Consider the following 22,216-nt stretch of genomic DNA (forward strand, 5'->3'; position numbering starts at 1 on the left):
AACAGGTAAGAGCAGGTAGGGCAGACAGAACAGGTAAGAGCAGGTAGGGCAGACAGAACAGGTAAGAGCAGGTAGGGTAGACAGAACAGGTAAGTGCAGGTAGGGCAGACAGAACAGGTAAGTGCAGGTAGGGCAGACAGAACAGGTAAGTGCAGGTAGGGCAGACAGAACAGGTAAGAGCAGGTAGGGCAGACAGAACAGGTAAGAGCAGGTAGGGCAGACAGAACAGGTAAGAGCAGGTAGGGCAGACAGAACAGGTAAGTGCAGGGAGGGCAGACAGAACAGGTAAGTGCAGGTAGGGTAGACAGAACAGGTAAGAGCAGGTAGGGTAGACAGAGCAGGTAGGGCAGACAGAACAGGTAAGAGCAGGTAGGGCAGACAGAACAGGTAAGAGCAGATAGGGCAGACAGAACAGGTAAGAGCAGGTAGGGCAGACAGAACAGGTAAGAGCAGGTAGGGCAGACAGAACAGGTAAGTGCAGGGAGGGCAGACAGAACAGGTAAGTGCAGGTAGGGTAGACAGAACAGGTAAGCAGGTAGGGTAGACAGAACAGGTAGGGCAGACAGAACAGGTAAGAGCAGGTAGGGCAGACAGAACAGGTAAGAGCAGGTAGGGCAGACAGAACATGTAAGAGCAGGTATAGTAGACCAAAGTGTTTGGTGGTTGCAGCCATGTTCAGCCCTGTTCCATCCCTTTGTGTACATTTATTAATGCAAATACGCCCAATAGTTATCTATTTTAACACAAAATATCTGATACAATAAGAAAATGTATATACTGTATGATTGCATTCTAAGAAAAAATGAAATTCAACAATAAATTCAATGCCTGAATTCCCATCAAAATCACTGAACTCCATACATTATTTGTCCATGTCAGTAAAATGTTTTATGTGCATCAGTCAAAATCTGATGGATTATAAAAAATAAAAAAACATTTGCAGTATTTTCATCTATTGCCCAACTCTTGCATTTATTAGAATTGTTATGATTATTTCTACTCGACGGAGGTGCAGTCATAAGACAGAGCATAGCCTGTATTTGTACTTCTCCAAGTTGCGTATTCATGGATTGCACCTCCGTCACTAGGTTGCATCGTTGCCATTGCTATCAACGTACTACAGATGCTGCAGCATAATGATGTCTGGCTGATGGTTGATGCCAGGTCTTTCTGATTGGGGGCTAATGACCGTTTCATCAAATGTTCACTATAATGTCTTGGAAACATTGCTGCTTGGACATTGCTAAAGTAGATTTTTAAAAATCCATTGTAGAAAACAACTTTGTCATCATTATGATGTGGTCAAGTTAACTTTAAAGAGATGGCAAGGTTGCCATGAGCTAGCAAAGTTAATCAGAAACACAGTTGAAGTCAGAAGTTTACATACACTTAGGTTGGAGTCATTCAAACTCGTTTTTCAACCACTCCACAAATTTCTTGTGAAATAACTATAGTTTCGGCAAGTCGGTTAGGACATCAAAGTCATTTTTACAACAATTGTTTACAGACAGATTATTTCACTTATAATTCCAGTGGGTCAGACGTTTACATACACTAAGTTGACATTGCCTTTAAACAGCTTGGAAAATTCCAGAAAATGATGTCATGGCTTTAGAAGCTTCTGATAGGCTTATTGACATCATTTGAGTCAATTGGACATGCACTTGTGGATGTATTTCAAGGCCTACCTTCACAAACTTAGCTTGACATCATGGGAGTATCAAAAGAAATCAGCCCAAAAAATTGTAGACCTCCACAAGTCTGCTTCATTCTTGGGAGCAATTTCCAAACGCCTGAAGGTACCACGTTCATGTGTACAAACAATAGTACACAAGTATAAACACCATGGGACTACACAGCCGTCATACCGCTCAGGGAGGAGACGCGTTCTGTCTCCTAGAGATGAACGTACTTTGGTGTGAAAAGTGCTCCAAAACCGCCATAAAAAAAGCCAGACTACGGTTTGCAACTGCACATGGGGACAAAGATCGTACATTTTGGAGAAATGCCCTCTGGTCTGATGAAACAAAAATATAACTGTTTGGCAATAATGAACATTGTTATGTTTAGAGGAAAAAGGGGAAGGCTTCCAAGCCGAAGAACACCATCCCAACTGTGAAGCATGGGGGTGGCAGCATCATGTTGTAGGGGTGCTTTGCTGCAGGAAGGACTGGTGCACTTCACAAAGTACATGGCATCATGAAGACAGAACATTATGTGGATATATTGAAGCAACATCTCAAGACATCAGTCAGGAAGTTAAAGTTTGGTTGCAAATGGGTCTTCCAAATGGACAATGACCCCAAGCATACTTCCAAAGTTGTGGCAAAATGGCTTAAGGATAACAAAGTCAAGGTTTTGGAGTGGCCATCACAAAGCCCTGACCTCAATCCAGTAGAACATTTGTAGTCAGAACTGAATAAGCGTGTGCAAGCAAGGAGGCCTACAAACCTGACTCAGTTACACCAGCCCTGTCAGGAGGAATTGGCCAAAATTCACCCAACTTATATTGGGAAGCTTGTGGAAGGCTACCTGAAACGTTTGACCAAAGTTAAACAATTTAAAGGCAATGCTACCAAATACTAATTGAGCGTATGTAAACTTCTGACCCACTGGGAATGTGATGAAAGAAATTAAAGCTGAAATAAATCACTCTCTATTATTCTGAAATGTCCCATTCTTAAAATAAAGTGGTGATCCTAACTGACCTTAGATAGGGGATTTTTACTAAGATTAAATGTCAGGAATTGTGAAAACCTGAGTTTAAATGTATTTGGCTAAGGTGTATGTAAACTTCAGACTTCAACTGTAGATAGCAATGCTAACGTTAGCTAGCTAAAATGTCAGTGCTCTCCCCTCAATCTTAGCTCGCTAGTCAATTTGGAGACATCACAATGACAACAAAAGCTTGTCCTACTAATTATTTCCCTCCTTTTGAAATGTCATCGTGTTTCCAAGCCACAGTAATGCACTTTAGACAAAATCTTCATCAGCACCCATTAAGACACCCATTAAGACTCACTAGGGCTCCTGAGTGGTGCAGTGGTCTAAGGCACTGCATATCAATGCAAGAGGTGTCATTACAGTCCCTGGTTCAAATCCAGGCTGTATCACATCTGGCCGTGATTGGGAGTCCCATAGGGCGGAGCACAATTGGCCCAGCGTCGTCTGGGTTTGGCCGGGGTAGGCCGTCATTGTAAATTTGAATTTGTTCTTAACTGACTTGCCTAGCTAAATAAAGGTAAAAAAAAGACTGCATTGAGTAGAATGCTCAGTTGGGCATCAGTCCTAATACAAATGTTCAAAACAATATTGTGATGAAATGTGGACAGACAGCTGTATGGCACATTGTGTGTCCACAAATACACAGGCCTTTCCAGATGAAGGAGGGCATTGTCTCAGTAGAGTTTTAATGGCTGATATCTGAGATTAGATTACCAGAGAATGGCCAAGCTAAAGCCCACTGCTGAGAGAACACGCTTTATGAAAACACTATCAATCACATGGAATGTCTCCGATCTGCATGACAGCACAACTGCTCTGGGTCAGTATTGTAGAGGATGTGGTTTTACCTCCACTGGGGTAGGTCAAAAACACCCATTGACAATAACAACAGAAGAAACATGCAAGGGTTTAATAGGGGTTTAGAAAGACAGTGATTAAATATTAAGAGTCTTTCCAACTCTACTTCAACAAAATAGTGTTTTCTACAGCCCAATGCCCATGATATCATTCATCAACAAGGGACCTTTAGAGTGCCTGCTGATCTACAGTATCTGCTAATGTTGCATCATTCAGCAATCAGGCCTCCCTATAGCCATATGCCAATGTTGCTCTTGGCTGCACAGCCTGTAGTAATTTCACTAGTGAGAGCAGCAACCAAAGTCAATCCTGGCCTTACATCTGAAAGCTACTGTAAAATGGGAGTAGCAGCAGTAACATGATGCTGTGGTCTTTTCAATGAGGCTGTATAGCATCTATCTCCAGTACTGTGATGGTCACACAATAAGAAAGTTGTATTAACCCTTGTGTGGTATTCAGGTCTGTGGGACCCATTTTCAATGTTTACTAAAGAGAAATTATCAAATTAATAATTTTTTCAACCTGAGACTCATTGACCTTGGCTCATTTTCTGTGAAGAACATGTAAAATAACACATGTTCATTGAGTGCACACTGTGCACCCCCCTACACATGTATATTACATACAGTATGTGGTGTTTGGGTCCACTGGACCCAAGGTTAATTAAAAAGTGTAGAAAGGTGTGTGTGTAGGTGAAAACAAGTACAAAAAAAAAAAAAAGTTTGCTGTGTGCCTTCACTCTGTCTTCCTCCTCCCTGGACCTGCTGTTTCAACACAGCACCAAGAACCTGTCTGTCTGCCTACCTGTCTGTTACCTCCACACTCTACCCCAGCCAGGTGCAAATTGGGGGAGGGACTCAACAAATAAATAGCTTTGCTTGTGTGGCTCCTTACCACAATCAATCAGTATGGAAAAAATTATCTCTGATCAGAGGACCTTAGAAATCATTTTTGTAGAGAGAGAAGCTAGTGTGGAAATAGCATCTTCCACTTTGGAAGGTGAAGAATTTTCAGAATATGAGGATCATGTCTCTGTCAGCAACCAGCTCATCAGCAGCCTGCAGGAGGAGAAATATGCCCAAGGAATGAGCCACCCCGCATAGCTGTCAATGTGATAAGGATGCACCCAGGGCCGATGGCGGTTACTCATGTGCAGGACATAAATTCTTCTTTTAAACTGTTCATCCCAGACACCATCCAAGAACTCATTCTGGACTGCACTAATTTGGCGGGGAGGCGTGTTTTTGGAGAACGATGAAAGGAGATGACCAAACTCATTTACATGCATACTTTGGGGTTCTTATCCTTGCTGGTGTTTTAAGATCCAATGGGGAATCCACAGAATCCCTGTGGTATGCAGAAACTGGCAGAGAACTCTTCCGTGCAACAACGTCTTTGAAAAACTTCAACATTATTTCCATGATTATTCGCTTCGATAACCGAGACAGCAGAGAGACCAGCTAGCTGCAATCAGGTCCGTGTGGGACAAGTGGGTGGACCGCCTTCTCCTGTTTCACAACCCTGGTGCCCAACGTTACTGTTGATAAGCAGCTTATACCATTTAGGGGACACTGCCCCTTCAGGCAGTACATACCGTTTAAACATACAAAATATGGAATCAAGATCTGGGCCCCCTGTGATGCTGCTTCATCCTATGCGTGGAACTTGCAAGTGTATATGGGGAAGCCAGATGGAGGAGCCCCTGAGAAGAACCAAGGGATGTGGGTTGTCCTGGACGTGACACAGGGACTCCGTGGCCACAACATCATAGGAAAAACTGTTTTACTTTGCACAAGTTGGGACAGGAGCTCCCCAAGATGAAGCTGACAATGGTAGGAACAGTATGAAAAAACAAGCCAGAGCTCCCAACTCAGCTGTTGAATACACAGAACAGGCCTATCAATTCCTCTACATTTGTGTTCACGGCCTACACGTCCCTAGTGTCCTACGTGCCAAAGAAAGACAAACATTTGGAACTCATGAATATGCTGCATTGGGATGGCAGAATCTGTGGCCAGGAACATCAGAAAACAGAAATCATAATGCATTACAATGCCACAAAATGAGGGGAGGACAATTTAGACAAGCTGGTGACTGGCTACAGCTGAAAAGAAGAACCTTACGATATTCTTCAACATCTTGGACATCTCGGTTTACAACCCGTTTGTCATCTTGATGGCCTTGAACCCAGATTGGAACAGAGGGAAGCTCCAGAGGAGATGGCACTTTCTCGAGGAGCTGGGCAAGGCATTGGTAAGACCTCAAATCCAGAATAGGCAACATATCCCAAGGACCCCAGCTTCTGTAGCCATCATGAGGAGGATGCTGGTGCCCCATCCGTCTGACCCACAGAACCAACAACTCCAATACCGGAGGTAAGTGTTAGTGATGTTGTTGCATGTGTGTGTGTCTGACTCTCCTACCTTGGCCTGCTCTAACTATATATGCGAGTAAATGTTTTTATCATTCTAGATTGCAACCGGTAGCAACAAGAAGACACGCTGCGATGTGTGTGGACCCAAGAAGGACAGAAAGACACAGTACACATGCATCAAATGCAATAAATACATTAGCAACACACACACAGTAAAACTCTGTCCCTCATGTGGTGTGTAGACCAGCCTTAATTTGTGTTCAATGGGGCTCATTTATAATTTCCATAAAATACTGTATGTAAAAATTAGTCCTTCCAATTTGTTCAGTTCAAAGCAATAAACATCAATAGTGATGAAAACCTTGTTTAATTTATATTTGTTCAAGATAAACATGATTTTTTTGCACCCATGTCTTGATTATAACTGATTTTTGTTTACATAAATCACTTTTTATTTAAAAAAACGAATAGCCCTTTTATTGGTCAATGTGATCTAGCAGAGGTAAATGGCTAATATTAATCATGTATGCTGTCTATATTCCTTGTAATTTATATCAGTCAACATATAAATATTAAGTGTTCAGTATTTTTACAAAAATTGGTATGGCTGTATTGTTTTAAAAACCCAATAATGTTGTGGGTCCAGATCCGCAAACATTGGGTGAATAACAAAAACATGAACACCACACAAGGGTTAATTATGAATATGAAAATGACTCATATTATTTGACAACCTCCACTGACTCCACTGACTCCACCAGGCTTTCTGTCTAACCACTGTGTCTGTCTCATTTCCTGTCCCATGCAGGGCCATGGAAGGACTGCCTTCAGGCCCTTGAGGATGGCCACACGGCCAGTGGCATGTACCTGGTGAAGCCAGAGAACGCCAACAAACTAATGCAGGTGTGGTGTGACCAGAGACACGACCCTGGTGGCTGGACCGTCATCCAGAGGAGGCTGGACGGATCAGTCAACTTCTTCAGGAACTGGGAGACTTACAAGGTATGTAAACAGCCCCACACTAAGGCAAACTCTTTTAGTATAAAGGGGAGGCAGGTTTTATGTAGAACTGTGTCTGTATGCTGAACATTGGCAGTAGTTCGAAGTGAAACAGGTGACTTATGTCTGGTGTGTCTGACGTTAAAAAGATCTGAACTAATAAATAAACTAAGTCATTGTTGAGGTTTGAGGAGAATGGTCCCTTGCACTGCCTGTACCTACAGGGTTCTGCACCTGTCAGTCACACCACTGGCCGATGACTCATACCATCCGTCAACAGGAGTTGGGTCTTTGTGAAATTAGTCCACACAGGACGCATACAGGCTTAATGAGAAACGTGTGGATGAATAGCTGCCATACTGGAAATCAATGCCACAATAAAAATATTGCCCACTGAAAAATGATTCATGGTCCATGAAAATTATTTATATTTACATCATAGCAATGGTTTGAGGAAAATTACATTTCTGAATTCAGGTAGTTACACAACATTACACAGGCAGTCATGAGGACAGCATGAAATACTAAGGGATGAATATTGCCAGTGGGGAATGAGGTGAAAAGGGTCTGGTTAGTGTAAGGATCTAAAGCACTGCAACAAGGCAAAACTATTTGAGTGCAAACATCATAGGGCAGACAAACAATTTGCAAGAATCTTGTTTAAATCCTTGCCAGAGAACTTTCCAAGACCTTTACGATACACATTAAAACATATGGGAATTAAATGTGTACAATTGCCAGATCTTCCCATGATTCAAAGCATGCGCAATGTAATGTAAAACACATCATATCCAGTGACCTGTCCTGGCACGGAACTGAGGCAGAACAGTCCAGACCAGCACACATCTTGTAGATCCTACAGGCCATTAAATCATTTTTTATAATTGCAAGACAGTGAAGATCTGACCACTGAATACTGGCTATGGTGTAGTAGGCTCATGGGCTATTTGCTGATACCTTCCCTGACAATAAACAACACTCTAAGACAGATTCATATTGACCTTTACTGTCAGAGCATCTAGAGGGACTGTTTATCTCAGTACTTCCCAGGCACCGACTAGAGAAGAGGCTCTGAATTATCCCCCAGACCTTTACTTGTGTAAAGCCCATCATGTTGACTGTGTTGTATGTATTCTCCCTTTGCCCCTCATAGCAAGGCTTTGGGAACATTGATGGAGAGTATTGGCTGGGCCTGGAGAACATCTACTGGCTGACCAACCAGAGGAACTACAAGCTGCTGGTGACTCTGGAAGACTGGTCTGGGAGGAAGGTGTTTGCAGAGTATGCCAGCTTCAGGCTGGAGCCTGAGGCAGACTTCTACAAGCTCAGGGTGGGCCGCTACCATGGCAACGCCGGAGACTCCCTCACCTGGCACAATGGCAAACAGTTCACTACGCTGGACAGAGACCATGATGCATATACAGGTAGGACATGCTCACTCAGTCACGTTGAAACAGAAACACAAGATAACATTTCTAGTGTTGAGTTCTGACTCAGTTCATTAGCCTAGTCCATACTGTAAGTCCACAAATGTAAGCCCACTCATTTTTGTTGAGATTTTACAATGTTGTCCAACTAATATTTGCTTCAACCCAGGTAACTGTGCCCACTACCAGAAGGGAGGCTGGTGGTACAATGCATGTGCCCATTCTAACCTCAACGGAGTATGGTACAGAGGAGGACACTACCGCAGTCGCTACCAAGATGGAGTCTACTGGGCTGAATTCAGAGGAGGTGCCTACTCCCTGAAGAAAGTATCTATGATGATAAGACCGAACCCAAACACCTTTCATTAAATATCCATAAACAAGACCAAGTAGCCCCTTTTCAAAACGACTTCCTCTCCGCAAAAACCTCAATTCGACCAACTCTTGAACTCTGAAATAAAGGCATCTTACACAGCCAGATCAAGACGATGATGACATAGAAAGTGCAATATCTAAGCCTCAGGCAGGACTCTTGGTGGAGCAATAAAGGAGAAGCAGGGTGCATCCTGTTTCTCCACAGACGAACACATGTAACGGTGTGGCTGTATGCTTGCTTCTCTCCCTTTAAATTTAGTTCAAATGTGTCTGTTGACCTAACTTTTGAGCAAAGTGTACTACTGCCTTAGAACTGATGGTACGGTGTGATTCATATGGGGCGGCAGGGTAGCCTAGTGGTTAGAGCGTTGGACTAGTAACCGGAAGGTTGAAAGTTCAAATCCCCGAGCTGACAAGGTACAAATCTGTTGTTCTGCCCCTGAACAAGCAGTTAATTAACCCACTGTTCCTAGGCCGTCATTGAAAATAAGAATTTGTTCTTAACTGACTTGCCTAGTAAAATAAAAAGGTAAAAAAAAATGGGAGAAAACAGGAGTGTATGTCAGTTCACAGTGCTCACACTAAGTAGCTTGGAATAGCAATCTTATATTGTAGTCTGTATGTTTTATAGTGCAGAACATAATTTTATGAGAATGAAGATGACGCAGGACATTATATCCAGTGACTAACCTTATGGTGTTTAAATCAAGCTCTTCAGGTGAGTAATTTATAGGAAACAATAATCACATTTCTTAAACCATGGTATAGACAGGTACTCTTAATATGTTAGCCATAATCTTTGTCAACATACACAATCTAATGTCTATCACTTATGTAAAAGGCGGAATAGATACAAGAGTCTGCTCTACAGCACTAGTACTGTCAACAGTTATGACCTGATATCTGGCTTACAAACTCAAAGTAACTATGATTTAGATCATTCCAATGAACATACTGCTGGTGTGGCAGAGTGCAAGGTACAGGGAATCATGACAACTGACTTAATCATACAGTGCATTGGGAAAATATTCAAACCCCTTGACTTTTTCCACATTTTGTTACCTTACAGACTTATTCTAAAATTAATTAAATAGTCCCCCCCCCCTCAGCAATCTACACACAAAGCCCCATAATGACAAAACAAAAACAGGTTTTTAAGAAAGTTTTGCACATTTATTTAAAAAAAATGTAAAAAATGAAATATCACATTTACAAAATTATTCAGACCCTTTACTTAGTACTTTGTTGAAGCCCCTTTGGCAGCGATTCTGTCTTCTTTGGTATGATGCTACAAGCTTGGAACACCTGTATTTGGGGAGTTTCTCCCATTCTTCTCTACAGATCCTCTCAAGCTCTGTCATGGTTGGATGGGGAGCGTCACTGCACAGCTATTTTCAGGTCTCTCCAGAAATGTTCGATCAGGTTCAAGTCCAGGCTCTGGCTGGGCCACTCAAGGACATACAGAGACTTGTTCCGAAGCCACTCCTGCCTTGTCTTAGCTGTGTGCTTAGGGTTGTTGTCCTGTTGGAAGGTGAACCTTCGCCCCAGTCTGAGGTCCTGAGCGCTCTGGAGCAGGTTTTCATCAAAGATCTCTCTGTACTTTGCTCCGTTCATCTTTCCCTCGATCCTGACTAGTCTCCCAGTCCCTTCCGCTGAAAAACATCCCCACAGCATGCCACCACCATGCTTTACTGTAGGGGTGGTGTCAGGTTTCCTCCAGACATGACGCTTGGCATTGAGGCCAAAGAGTTCAATCTTGGTTTCATCAGACCAGAGAATCTTGTTTCTTATGAGCGAAGTCCTTTAGGTGCTTTTTGGCAAACTCCAAGCAGCGCTCGTGCCTTTTACTGAGGAGTGGCTTCCGTCTGGCCACTCTACCATAAAAGCCTGATTGGTGGAGTGCTGCAGAGATGGTTGTCCTTCTGGAAGGTTCTCCCATCTTCACAGAGGAACTCTGGAACTCTGTCAGAATGACCATCGGTTTGTTGCTCACCTCCCTGACCAAGGCCCGTGTCCCCTGATTGCTCAGTTTGGGCAGACCTGTGCCTCGACACAATCCTGTCTCAGAGCTCTACGGACAATTCCTTCGACCTCATTGCTTGGTTTTTGCTCTGACATGCATTGTCAACTGTGGGAACTTATATAGACAGATGTGTGCCTTTCCAAATCATGTCCAATCAATTGAATTTACTACAGGTGGACTCCAATCAAGTTGTAGAAACATCTCTTTGTTTGATCAATGGGAACAGGATGTACCTGAGCTCAATTTCGAGTCTCATAGCAAAGGGTTTGAATACTTACGTAAATAAGGTATTTCTGTTTGTTTTTTAAATACATTTGCAAAAATTCAAATAAACTGTTTTTGCTTTGTCATTATGGGGTATTGTGTGTAGATTGATGAGGAACACAAAACATTTAAACTATTTAGAATAAGGCTGTAACTTAATAAAATGTGGAAAAAAGTCAAGGGGTATGAAATCTTTCCGAATGCACTGTAAGTCTAGATGGTAGAGTGATATTCTATAAAATATAATGGTTCCCTGCAGCAGTCATTTTTCAATATTACTTTATGACATGAAACCTCAAATGTAAGGCCAGGTATTCATTTGCTTGCAACAAAGCAACCAAGCAATATATGTACTGTATAAATTAATTGTTGGTGTAAATTGAGCTGACACATTTTGTCTGTACATAAAATATATTTGTAATATAACGTAACAAAGCTAACATGTATCACTATACAGTTGCAATAAACAATGTGCAGCTTCTTTGAGAGTTTTTCCTGTATGTACAGACACAACTGTAAATGTATATTCTGTTGTATTACCTTGTATATGTTCACGTGTCTTGGATCTAGTATTATAGGCCATACACATACATACAGAGAGAGAGAGAGAGAGAGAGAGAGAGAGAGAGAGAGAGAGAGAGAGAGAGAGAGAGAGAGAGAGAGAGAGAGAGAGAGAGAGAGAGAGAGAGAGAGAGAGAGATTGTAAGTCTGAGAGCCCAAGCCAAGCAGGGCCTGGGTCCACAGGAGCCATGGAGATTAGGATAATTACAGGCAGTCTGCGATGAAGATGTCACGAGCAGCTCTGCTCTCCTGTGTACAACGTGTGATTGGGGAGATAGAGACAATGTCTTTGATATAGCATTTATCAACCACACGGCCAGTGGACCATGGGATGATGAATGAAACATGACAGCCTGTAAAACCTCTGGCATGCCATTGTCCCTTCCCCTCACAGCACTATTGCAGTCTGAAATTATTCCCCATTAATGGTGTAATGTGCAAAACATGCACCGCCATTTCCTGGTTGCTAAAATTCTAATAGTTCAGCTAATTTTATGTAATAAAACAAGCATAGAGAATCATTGTATTTTCAGCTGTTTGATGCTGGTGTACAAAACTGAATGTAAAAGATGTTAAAACTAAACTTAAGAATGGAAAGCATAGAAGTAGTGCACATGCAACATATGTACAGCTTCTTAGATTTGCTTCCCATGGGAATGACAGATCTATACCTCTCATTTTCATGAACATTTGATCAGGTTTCCCAAAAAGTTACTTATTGCAGCTTTAAGACGGTATGACAGAGGACATTTAATGCATTAAGAAATTGAAATGCTATAACAAACTTTGTAGATGGATATTTCCTGTCTGTAGAGAAAGGAAAAGCATGTCAACACTGCAATGAATCTGGTTCCATCAGATGTTTTTCATCTGAACGTCCTTTTGCAACCACTGGATTAAATGTATCAAAAAAAGAACCATTCGTTAACCAATGAGACGTGTCTGAAACAAAAGCTTGTTGAGAGTGTTTATTTGGAACAGCTCTTTAAAGATCAAGTCCGCATTTGCTTGTAATAGGGCGGCAGGTAGCCTAATGTTTAAGCGCGTTGGGCCAGTAAGCGGAAGGTCGCTGGATCAAATCCCCGAGCCGACTAGATGAAACATCTGTTGACATGAGCAAAGCACCCCTAATTGCTCTGGATAAAGGTGTCTGCTAAAATGCAAAAATGTAATATCGCAAACGGACATGACAGTGTCACCAAATAAGGATTCTAGTTTTAAAGTTAAGAATCCTTATCGGTGAAACTGCCACGCCAGTTTGCAATATAATGACAACAAATAAGTTACTGCAAAGCTAATGTTAGTCATGTTTGTAACAATGTTTTCCCCCCTCAGATATCATTGCATGCGCAATAGAATAGCACTTTTCCCTCACGATGTGCTACGCTCCTCATCTCTGCTTCGTCAACAAAACAAAAACAATAACAACAGCCGTGGGGCAGACAGTGGCCCTGTTTCCCCTATTGTGGATTCCATTTTTAATCATAAAATCATCTAAAAGGCTTTAGCACTGCCAGATAGCATGCTAATGGATGCTACAGAAAGAGGGAGCAACTGTGCTTTTTTTTTCCTTGTTAGAAGACCATGAAAAAAGATTAGGATTCAGGAGTTAGTGTCACTGAACTGGCTCTCAAATTTGCAGATTTGATACCTTATTCCAATAGAAAATTGGTTTTGGATCAGCTGCGTGCTCACAGGAAATGAATGGGACAGTAAACCATGCATGCTGCACCAGATTCTCCTCATGTTGTTATGAGAGGAGCCAAACACATAAAGCAATGTAAGTCACATACATTTTTCCGCCACTTTTGAGTCTCCATTTCTGTCGAATTCAAATACACATTTAGATTATAGGCATTTAGGAAAAGTGGAAAAGCCATTCCCCTGTGCTGTATTCACTGTCTAAATGGTCACTCCCTCTGCTGGAGTTGAATAAACCTGGGAAAAAGAAAGACAGTCTGCTCAAACTGAGCCATATCTATAACCATACACTTAAAAAATAACTGAAGTAAAGTCTCAAGTAAGCTCTAGAGCTATTCAGAATAAAGTAGACAAAGACATATCATTTGGTTTTATAGGCAAATAATACATCTGAAACTTATGAAAGATGACTCACTTGTGAAGCTTTATGAATTCCTGGCCTTCTCCCCTCAGTGTCCTCCAGACAATCATTAAGGAATTTTAGGGAGTTCTCTTTTGATCATTTCTCACAGACATGACTAACATTAGCTTCAGGAATGCTAACACATTATATTAATTATGAAAGAAAAACAAGTTAAGCACATCTCACGATGACTCAAATTCAGACACACATTTCAGTAGTAATTTATCAACAGAGATGGGTCATTCCACGAAAAGAGTGCCTTATGGCATCCCTTTGATATTTTAACTAACCTGTGCACCAACATTGAATTTTAAAAGCCTGTTGTAATGAATGAAGTGCCCATTACTTCAATAAAACAAGCAACAATTCCCCCTGTCACAAGGGGATTTATGGCTGATTTAAGAAGAAATTGTCAACGCTGTTAGGGTCAATCCTTTTACTTTACATGCACTTACTATAGTCATTTCTTTATTTAACCTCTTTAGATGGGAACACGTGTTATTTTATTAAGTTGAACATGTGCTCTTTATGAATGTTACAATTAGATGAAATACATTTTTCTTTTTACCAGGTAAAACTTCTCAAAGGGCACCTAATTGGTAGAATGACCTAGATTCCATTCGTGTTTCCTTGATTGCAGCTACTGAGAATAAACTGTGTGATCCTCCTGTGTGGCTTTTCTTTGTGAGAAGTTTCTGTATGGTTTAGCAGTCATCAACTAAAATGTTTTCCATTTGGAATTTTCATTCCTCTTCATCATTTCAAATCCATCAGAACAGAATTTCCACAAAGGGAAGTTGAATGTTCAGAATGAAAGGGGTTCTGCCCAGGTCTGTGCTTTGTCCAAGGTGGAGTGGAAAGCTTCTCTGACAGTGGGCTGGCTCTCAATCAGCTGCTCATTCACACAGAGTTGAACAGCCACAGTCAGTCCTAGCCAGCCTGGTGAAGAACCAACCAACATACTCAGCCAAGAATCTACCAGAGTGGCTCTCAGAACTAAATACTGTACATTAATTTTCCTCAACCGTTAGCACAAACTCATATGCTCAGGTCACTGCAGGTCTGTTCATCCTCACATCCTTGTGTCTCGTGGAGAGAAATCATATGTAACAAAGTTCCATTTATGGATCTGTAAATCTGAGGAGCAAGGTACATGTAGATGTATCAATCATGAACATGAATGTGAGTGTAGCCTGACTGCCAGTGAGCTGTCCCCGCCGTGTATGTCCAATGAACCACCACAATGGAAAAGCCCAGTCAATGTGGCTGACAGAGCCCCGAACCCCACCTCCTCCTCCTCCCCACCAGACAAAGCTGTGTTGAATCCGCACACATGCATATTCTGAGCAGAGAAACGCTGAGAGAATCAGTTCAAATGCCTCATCTTTTGAATAATGACGGCTGGGCTGATCGACTCGTATTGCTGTGCAGACTCATTGAGGGCAGTCAAGGTTCCAACACATCTTAATACCTTATACATCAAAGGCTGTGGCAGGGAATTAATAAGATGGATCCCTGCAGTTAGTCTTTGTCGCTTCGGGCCTAACGGCTATGTAGCAGGTGTGTGTCAGTGCAAATAAATAAATTAAAAATCCTACAATGTGATTTTCTGGATTTTTTTCTCATTTTGTCTATCATAGTTGAAGTGTACCTATAATGAAAATTACAGGCCTCTCTCATCTTTTTAAGTGGGGAGAACTTGCACAATTGGTGGCTGACTAAATACTTTTTTGCCCCACTGTATCTATATTGTTCTCTCCATCTCCCTCTTGCTCCCTCTCCCCTCCACCTGATGAGCATCACTCCACAATGAGCTTGCCATCCTTCTTCATTTACACAAAATCCACAGGTAGTCAGACATACCTTGATTAAAGGGTAATGTTTTTCTATTGGCGTCTGGATTACCCCTCACCTCTACTTCTCCTATCTTTCCATCTATTTCATGCCTCTGTCCTGCAGCTTTCACAAAGGTACTGTATCATGAGAAAGACAGCGTCTCTGCCCTGCAGTCCAGTAGAGTCTTAGCTGAGCACGCTAGTGAAGGCAGAATCAAGCTGACGAGGGGCCTGTTTTTTTGAGACAACAATCATGGTATGATAAAGCATTTGCAGACAGGTTCTGATCTGAGGCAATGTTTAAGCGAAACAGAGGAGCAATTGATCTACCAGCACAGGTATGTTCTGTTGGTGTTTCACTGGTGTAGAACATAGTTGGGCTTATGTGTAAATGTTTTCCCAAAAATGCAACAAAGAAATGCCCATATGAAATCTAAAAGTATTAATGGAGCACAATGTAAAATAAATATGTCAAAGCTGGCGTGGCAGACAGTTATGGGGCATTTAGAGAGACCACAGATTGAGACATGCATGGTCAATGTGATCTCATAGGCATATTGTTGAGAGGCATCAGGCATCAGTAGTTTTTGAAGGAGGCCTCTGTCAAGAAAGTCTATAGGCCTCCACAACTTTACCAAGATCATTTACTGCAAAGTACTCTGATGTTTATCCCCTTACACTGTGTATAAGACAGTAGTTTTGGAATTGTTAGTTAGATTACTTGTTGGTTATCACTGCATTGTCGGAACTAGAAGCACAAGCATTTCGCTACACTCGCATTAACATCTGCTAACCATGTGTATGTGACAAATAAAATTTGATTTGATTTGTTATGTGCCTATTTTCATATAGAAATTTGAAATGAAGCCAAAGGGCACCATATTCCACTCTTCTCTGAACCATGTGAAGAACATTCCTCAGCCATCGGCTGGTAATATTAGAGACTGTCTATTTCTTTGACCTTTATTTTCATATATAGCCAAATAAACCTATAGTGTACATCAGCCTGGGAAAAGGAGACTGGCTTTGACATGGATCAGAGCTTTTCCCATAGAGGTGGCATACAGCGTGTCGCTGAATAGTGAGCAGAATGGTACACTTCACTGACTTATTGCAAGTCAGCAAAAACACAATTTAAAACAACATGGATGGAATAATTATAATAATAGATTGTGATTGCAATAAAAACCTAACCAATATATTGTTCCATATGTATATCCAAACCAAACCAAAGTATTGTCACATAAGTATTATCATCAATGTGGTAGTCAATGGAAACATTTAGAAACAGAGTCACACATAGAATATAGGCTAATACAGTATAGCTGGTTGAAGATGAAATATTCTTAGTTGTTTATTGCATTCATTGGTATCAAATGTGGAATAATTCAGCTTTCCCTAAGACCAAAACCATGGAACTGAGCTTCAAATTGTGGTGATGTGTAGATCTACTAATAGATTTTAAGCCTGGGGTAAAAACTGATGCCATGACCACTGTTTCAAGTTCTTCCAACCCACTTCTGTGCACTTTTCTGTGTGGAAACTCTGTCCCGGGTTTAATTCAATCGTATACTTCTTCTAAAAGTTAGAGCAGGGTGTGATGCAGAAAGCAACCTCTTACAGTCCTACCATGTCTTGCGATCCAAGTCTATCTGGAGATCTAAATGACAGAGATTAAAGAGAGCATAGGTCATTCAGTTCCAGGAAAAGTATCAACCTTTCAGAACGAGACAGCTATTAATGCATTATATGGCTTCGTATAAGCATTCACAATAAAATATGACAAGTTTAAAGTGCATTTAATTCTAATACTGAGACTCTGCTTTCATCCCACTTTCTTACATCCTCAATAAACTCAATGATTTATTGTCCTCTGTGCAGCTCCTGTCTTCAGTTGTTTGTTCCCTTCCAGATTTTGGGGGTGTATGATGTCAGTATTTTTCCACGTTTTTAACTTCCACAGGGTGACCTGTCTGTAGCACTGTGCTGGCTTTCCCTGTATTAGAAAAGTCAGAAGGAACTCTTTGTTTTTGTCATCAGTGTGCCTGCTTTAACTATTACCTTTAGCCCAATCATGCTAACTGACGCCTGATGACCAAAAGGAGAAGGGAGGTTAGGACATAGATATAGTGTACACTGTTGTTGTACCCTTTAGAGGTGACTTTTCAATGGTATACCGTCATGTTACAGATAAAACAAATATATTTGTCACAAGAATTTGCAATCACCTCTTAGTCTGTTGCTAACATTGAGCACATTGTTGTACTAAATCCCGTTTTCACAAGTGTTCCCATGACAGTTGCAAGTCCAATAAAATGCATGAACCACATCTCCCTCGAAATGGAAATAACACTTGTAAAATGATCACATGAATTCCAAGAATGTGGAAAAAGAGAGGATACAAGATCTACAGTGTAAGACCATGTATGGAACCCTTTTCTTGACCTATTTCAATGTCCAAAGTATCCGTTTTAGAGCAGAAAGTGCTGCTGTTTTCTGTCACACTGTAACCCAGCAGGTTGCATGCAGCTAATAAGGACTGAAACAACATGAATGTGCTATGGGTCTTGACAGCAGTGCCACACAGCTGAAGGTCTGCGGGTTTACTGGAAGTGTTGGAAACTTACGCGCAGCCCATGGTTCTCTCCATCCCAGCCTGTACAGAGCCAGGAGGGCTGTAGCTTTTACTACACCCAGTCACTGAGGTAATGCAGACAGTGTTTGAGCAACTCTTAAACTTCAGACTGAATCAGATTTATGGACTACATTTATAATTTGACACGGGCAAATGCTCTGACCTGGACAGGTCCAGTGAAGACTAATACTGTAGGGTCGTACTGTTAGGGGACTGTGGGTCGTACTGTCTGAAACATTTGGGAACATCTAAGCACACCATTACAAACCTAGCACAAATATAGCAGGATGTAACTCATCTGGATGGTTTTAAGAGATAACTCCTTATTTATTTTGCATTTTGTTGTAAATATGTCTCTCATCAGCCATAAACTGACTTGCAGGAAATGGAATAGCCTATGCATGAAATTAAGACAACAAATCACCTAGTCACACATTCATTGATTCACCAGCCATCATCACTATAAGCATCTACAGGAAGAGATGCTGTAGAAGCCAAACAATCAGTCCTTTGGTCAAAGTGTTTCTATTACAGTATAATACAGTTGGAAATTAGGCCTACCTGATGGAATGTGAGGGAGAGATGGAGGCGTCTCCACCTTACCCTCTTATTCTGTCATGTAAAAATGATAAGTAGTCTGAAATGCACTCTTACGAAAGCATGTGAGGTCATCCACCCCTACACAAGGGTATTGTGCAAATGGTTGGCGTGATGTGGGCTACATGATTCTGGGGCACAGCTGACATTTGGTTATGATGACATGGGATTCAACATTTCCAAATCGTTTAATAGCCTACATCAGTATCTATTCCCAATGGGGTTGGAATTCGTGTAATTGTGGAAATGGTCTGAGACCAGTTCAACATATGCCACAATAAATAACAATAACATGTTAACTAAAAAAATGGACAATAACAATCCACTCCATCTTTGGGTTTGCGTGACATCCCAACATCAGGCAAACATATATTTCCGGTTGTGAGGATTTGGGCAATTCAGGCAAAACGTGAAAGATGACACAGAGTGGTTAAACAATGGTTTTAATTCAACAGCTCATTTAAACTGTACAGCCTAACATCCAATCAAAGTGATGTTTTAACGTGCCAGTGGTGAATGAGCTCATATCTTTAGATGTGAATTCACATCAGTGAACCATTCATGATTTTTTTGCACATGGCTGCAATAACTCTTGTCTGTCAAAGTCAAAGAAATACTGTTAGTACTGTCCCTTGTTCCTTGTTCATACCTAACATATACAGCTTTCATTCATGCAATATCAATGACTGATTGTCTCAAAATATTAACTCCATGAATTTATGACATGGTAGATCACTATTAGGGTGATGCTTTCTATCTACTTTACTATGGTACTAACACAAACCTTCACAGCCACTTCAATGTTATCATGCATGTACTGATGATACATATACATCTTAAGAGAGTACTAAAGACAGGAATGGGGTGAACCAATAGAGCCACATTGAATAGAGGTCTAATAAGGATGTAACAGGCTAAATTGGAGGCTGGCATCATGCCTATAATTTCAGCACAACCAGTCCTCCTGTTAAGAAGGCCATAAGTAATGCCTGTTCCACTGAACAACAACAAGTACACATCTGAAAAGGACAAATAAAATGTGGTTTACAGAAAAATATGGAAAATGTGACTGGAAAAAGTGGTAACATCAGGTTTATGAAATCAAGACACCTTTGTAATGTCACCAACTATCAAAGTGGAATAACCAGAGAAATGAACCCCTTCATTAAGTGCCATCAGAAATATTGCACCAGCAGGACCCATAAACATACTGTACTGGAAAAGGCCAACCGCAATTTAACATCTAGGCCCAATGGCTATTTCTTATACTCCTTAGGCTTGGGCAGAGCTCGAACACTGATAAGCAGAGCATGGATTCATGCATGGATACTACTTAGCCTTTCATGTCTTCCATATTTGGCCACATTCTCCAATGAAAGACTGGAGGCCCAAAAGCTATGCTGTGCTCTAACAGTGAGAGTTCGTCAGTATGGGCCACAGGAGATATGCAATAACATTGTTATAAAACTGCACAGTCAGAGTCCAGAGATAGTTTTTTTAAAAACAGACCAAGATGAGGTATTCAATACGAAGGGAGGTGGAGGCCTATTCCCCTGTTATGGGGTTATCAAGGATTTTTATCATAAAGCTACATCTGAATCCAAAATATATATATATAATGTACTTAATTAGCATATGATTGTTTTACTTTTAACAGTGGAAGTCCCACTTTCCATCCCGTCGAATCCAGATGACCAGATGATGAGTTTTGAATTAAGATGTCACAAATTACCCAGAGAAAATACATACATTTTAGTCTATATGAATCTCCTAGTCTCCTGGTATAGTGTTTTACCATGTCATAAAGAACTGCTAGAACACTATTTACTGTTCCTCTGAGGTCCCGAAATAAATATTTTAAAATGTCAGCCCAACATAAATCCAACTCCATAATACACTGGCTACATACCCTGCCAGTTGTTCCATGATTAAGCTACTATAACAATACATACAGTAGGTCTATAATGCCTACTCATCTTTGAGCTGAAAGCTGGAATAATAATACAATAAAAAAAGACTTGTATACTGATCTCATAAATAAAATTGGACAAAAGAAATCTAATGAAAAACACGATGGAATCGTAAGTGACTAATAGGGAGACCCAACCACAACTGCCATTCACTGTAACCCAGGCCTGGATAGATAGCTTGAGCAGGTCTGTTAGATCCAAACATAATGTTTACAGTACGTAATGTTTAGACCAACCATGGCCAGTACATCACACTCAGAGTGTGTGCTTAGGTTATTTAAATCACAGCTGTTAGCTAAATAACACACCACTACAGGGTTTCCTGGACTTTCATTGTGTGATGCGTTTTAATCTTTCACTGCACAGAGTGATTTAAAGTGTTATTTCAGGATAAACTTTTACTGACATGACACTATCCATTTTATTATCTATTAACTGACTTAGTATGCAACTTCAACTATGACTAAAAACACATTTACATCTATACTGAACAAAAATATAAACGCAACATTCAACAATGTCATTGATTTTAGTTTCAGTTCATATAAGGAAATCAGACAATTGAAATACATGTATTAGGCACTAATCTATGGATTTCACATGACTGAGCAGGGGCGCAGCCAGGGATGGGCCTGGGAGGACATCGGCCCATCCACTTGGGAGCCTGGCCGACCTACTGGGGAGCCAGGCCCAGCCAATCAGAATGAGTTTTTTCACACAAAAGGGCTTTATTACAGACATAAATAATCCTCAGTTCCATCAGCTGTCTGGGGGGCTGGTCTCAGACGATCCCGCAGGTGAATAAGCCAGTTGTGGAGGTAATGGGCTTGCGTGGTATCATGTGGTCTGTGGTTGTGAGACCGGTTGGACATACTGCCAAATTTTCTAAAACAACGTTGGAGGCGACTTATGGTAGAGAAATTAACATAAAATTATCTGGCAACAGCTCTGGTGGACATTCCTGCAGTCAGCATGCCAATTGCATGCTCCCTCAAAACTTGAAAACATCTGTGGCATTGTGTTGTGTGACAAAACTGTACATTTTAGTGGCCTTCCATTGCCCCCCAGCACAAGGTGCACCTGTGTAACAATCATGCTGTTTACTCAGCTTCTTGATATGAAACACCTGTCAGGTGGAGGGATTATCTTGGCAAATGCTCACTTACAGGGATGTAAACAAATTGCTGATCATAATTTGAGAGAAATACGCTTTTGTGCATATGGAATATTTCTGGGATCTTTTATTTCAGCTCATGAAACATGGGATCAACACTTTACATGTTGTGATTATATTTTTGTTCAATATACTTTGTCAAATGGACTGGTGCTGACATGTAACTAAACAGTGATGATATTTCATAATATAATGCCAAACAAAGCATAAACAAATTAAAAAACATAATTTTACTGTACACATTTTCAGGGTTGCCAAACCCTTATATGGTAAAGAAAGTTACAATGGAGTCAGCA

The 22,216-nt window shown here is 41.0% G+C and overlaps 1 protein-coding gene across 4 annotated transcripts in view; it reads left to right on the forward strand.

The window, feature by feature from the left end:
• LOC118393143 (angiopoietin-related protein 2-like) overlaps positions 1-11,525 on the forward strand; it is a 29,166-nt gene extending 17,641 nt beyond the window's left edge. For all 4 annotated transcript variants that reach the window (XM_035785500.2, XM_035785501.2, XM_035785499.2 and 1 more), the window contains exons 4-6: positions 6,765-6,958; positions 8,109-8,379; positions 8,552-11,525. In XM_035785500.2, coding sequence (XP_035641393.1) covers positions 6,765-6,958; positions 8,109-8,379; positions 8,552-8,751 — 665 coding nt within the window. In that variant the 3' untranslated portion in view covers positions 8,752-11,525. The remainder of the gene's footprint in view (positions 1-6,764; positions 6,959-8,108; positions 8,380-8,551) is intronic.
• Positions 11,526-22,216: the final 10,691 nt, after the last annotated feature.

Source organism: Oncorhynchus keta, chromosome 14, assembly GCF_023373465.1.
Source record: "Oncorhynchus keta strain PuntledgeMale-10-30-2019 chromosome 14, Oket_V2, whole genome shotgun sequence".
Classification (NCBI taxonomy): Eukaryota; Metazoa; Chordata; class Actinopteri; order Salmoniformes; family Salmonidae; genus Oncorhynchus; species Oncorhynchus keta.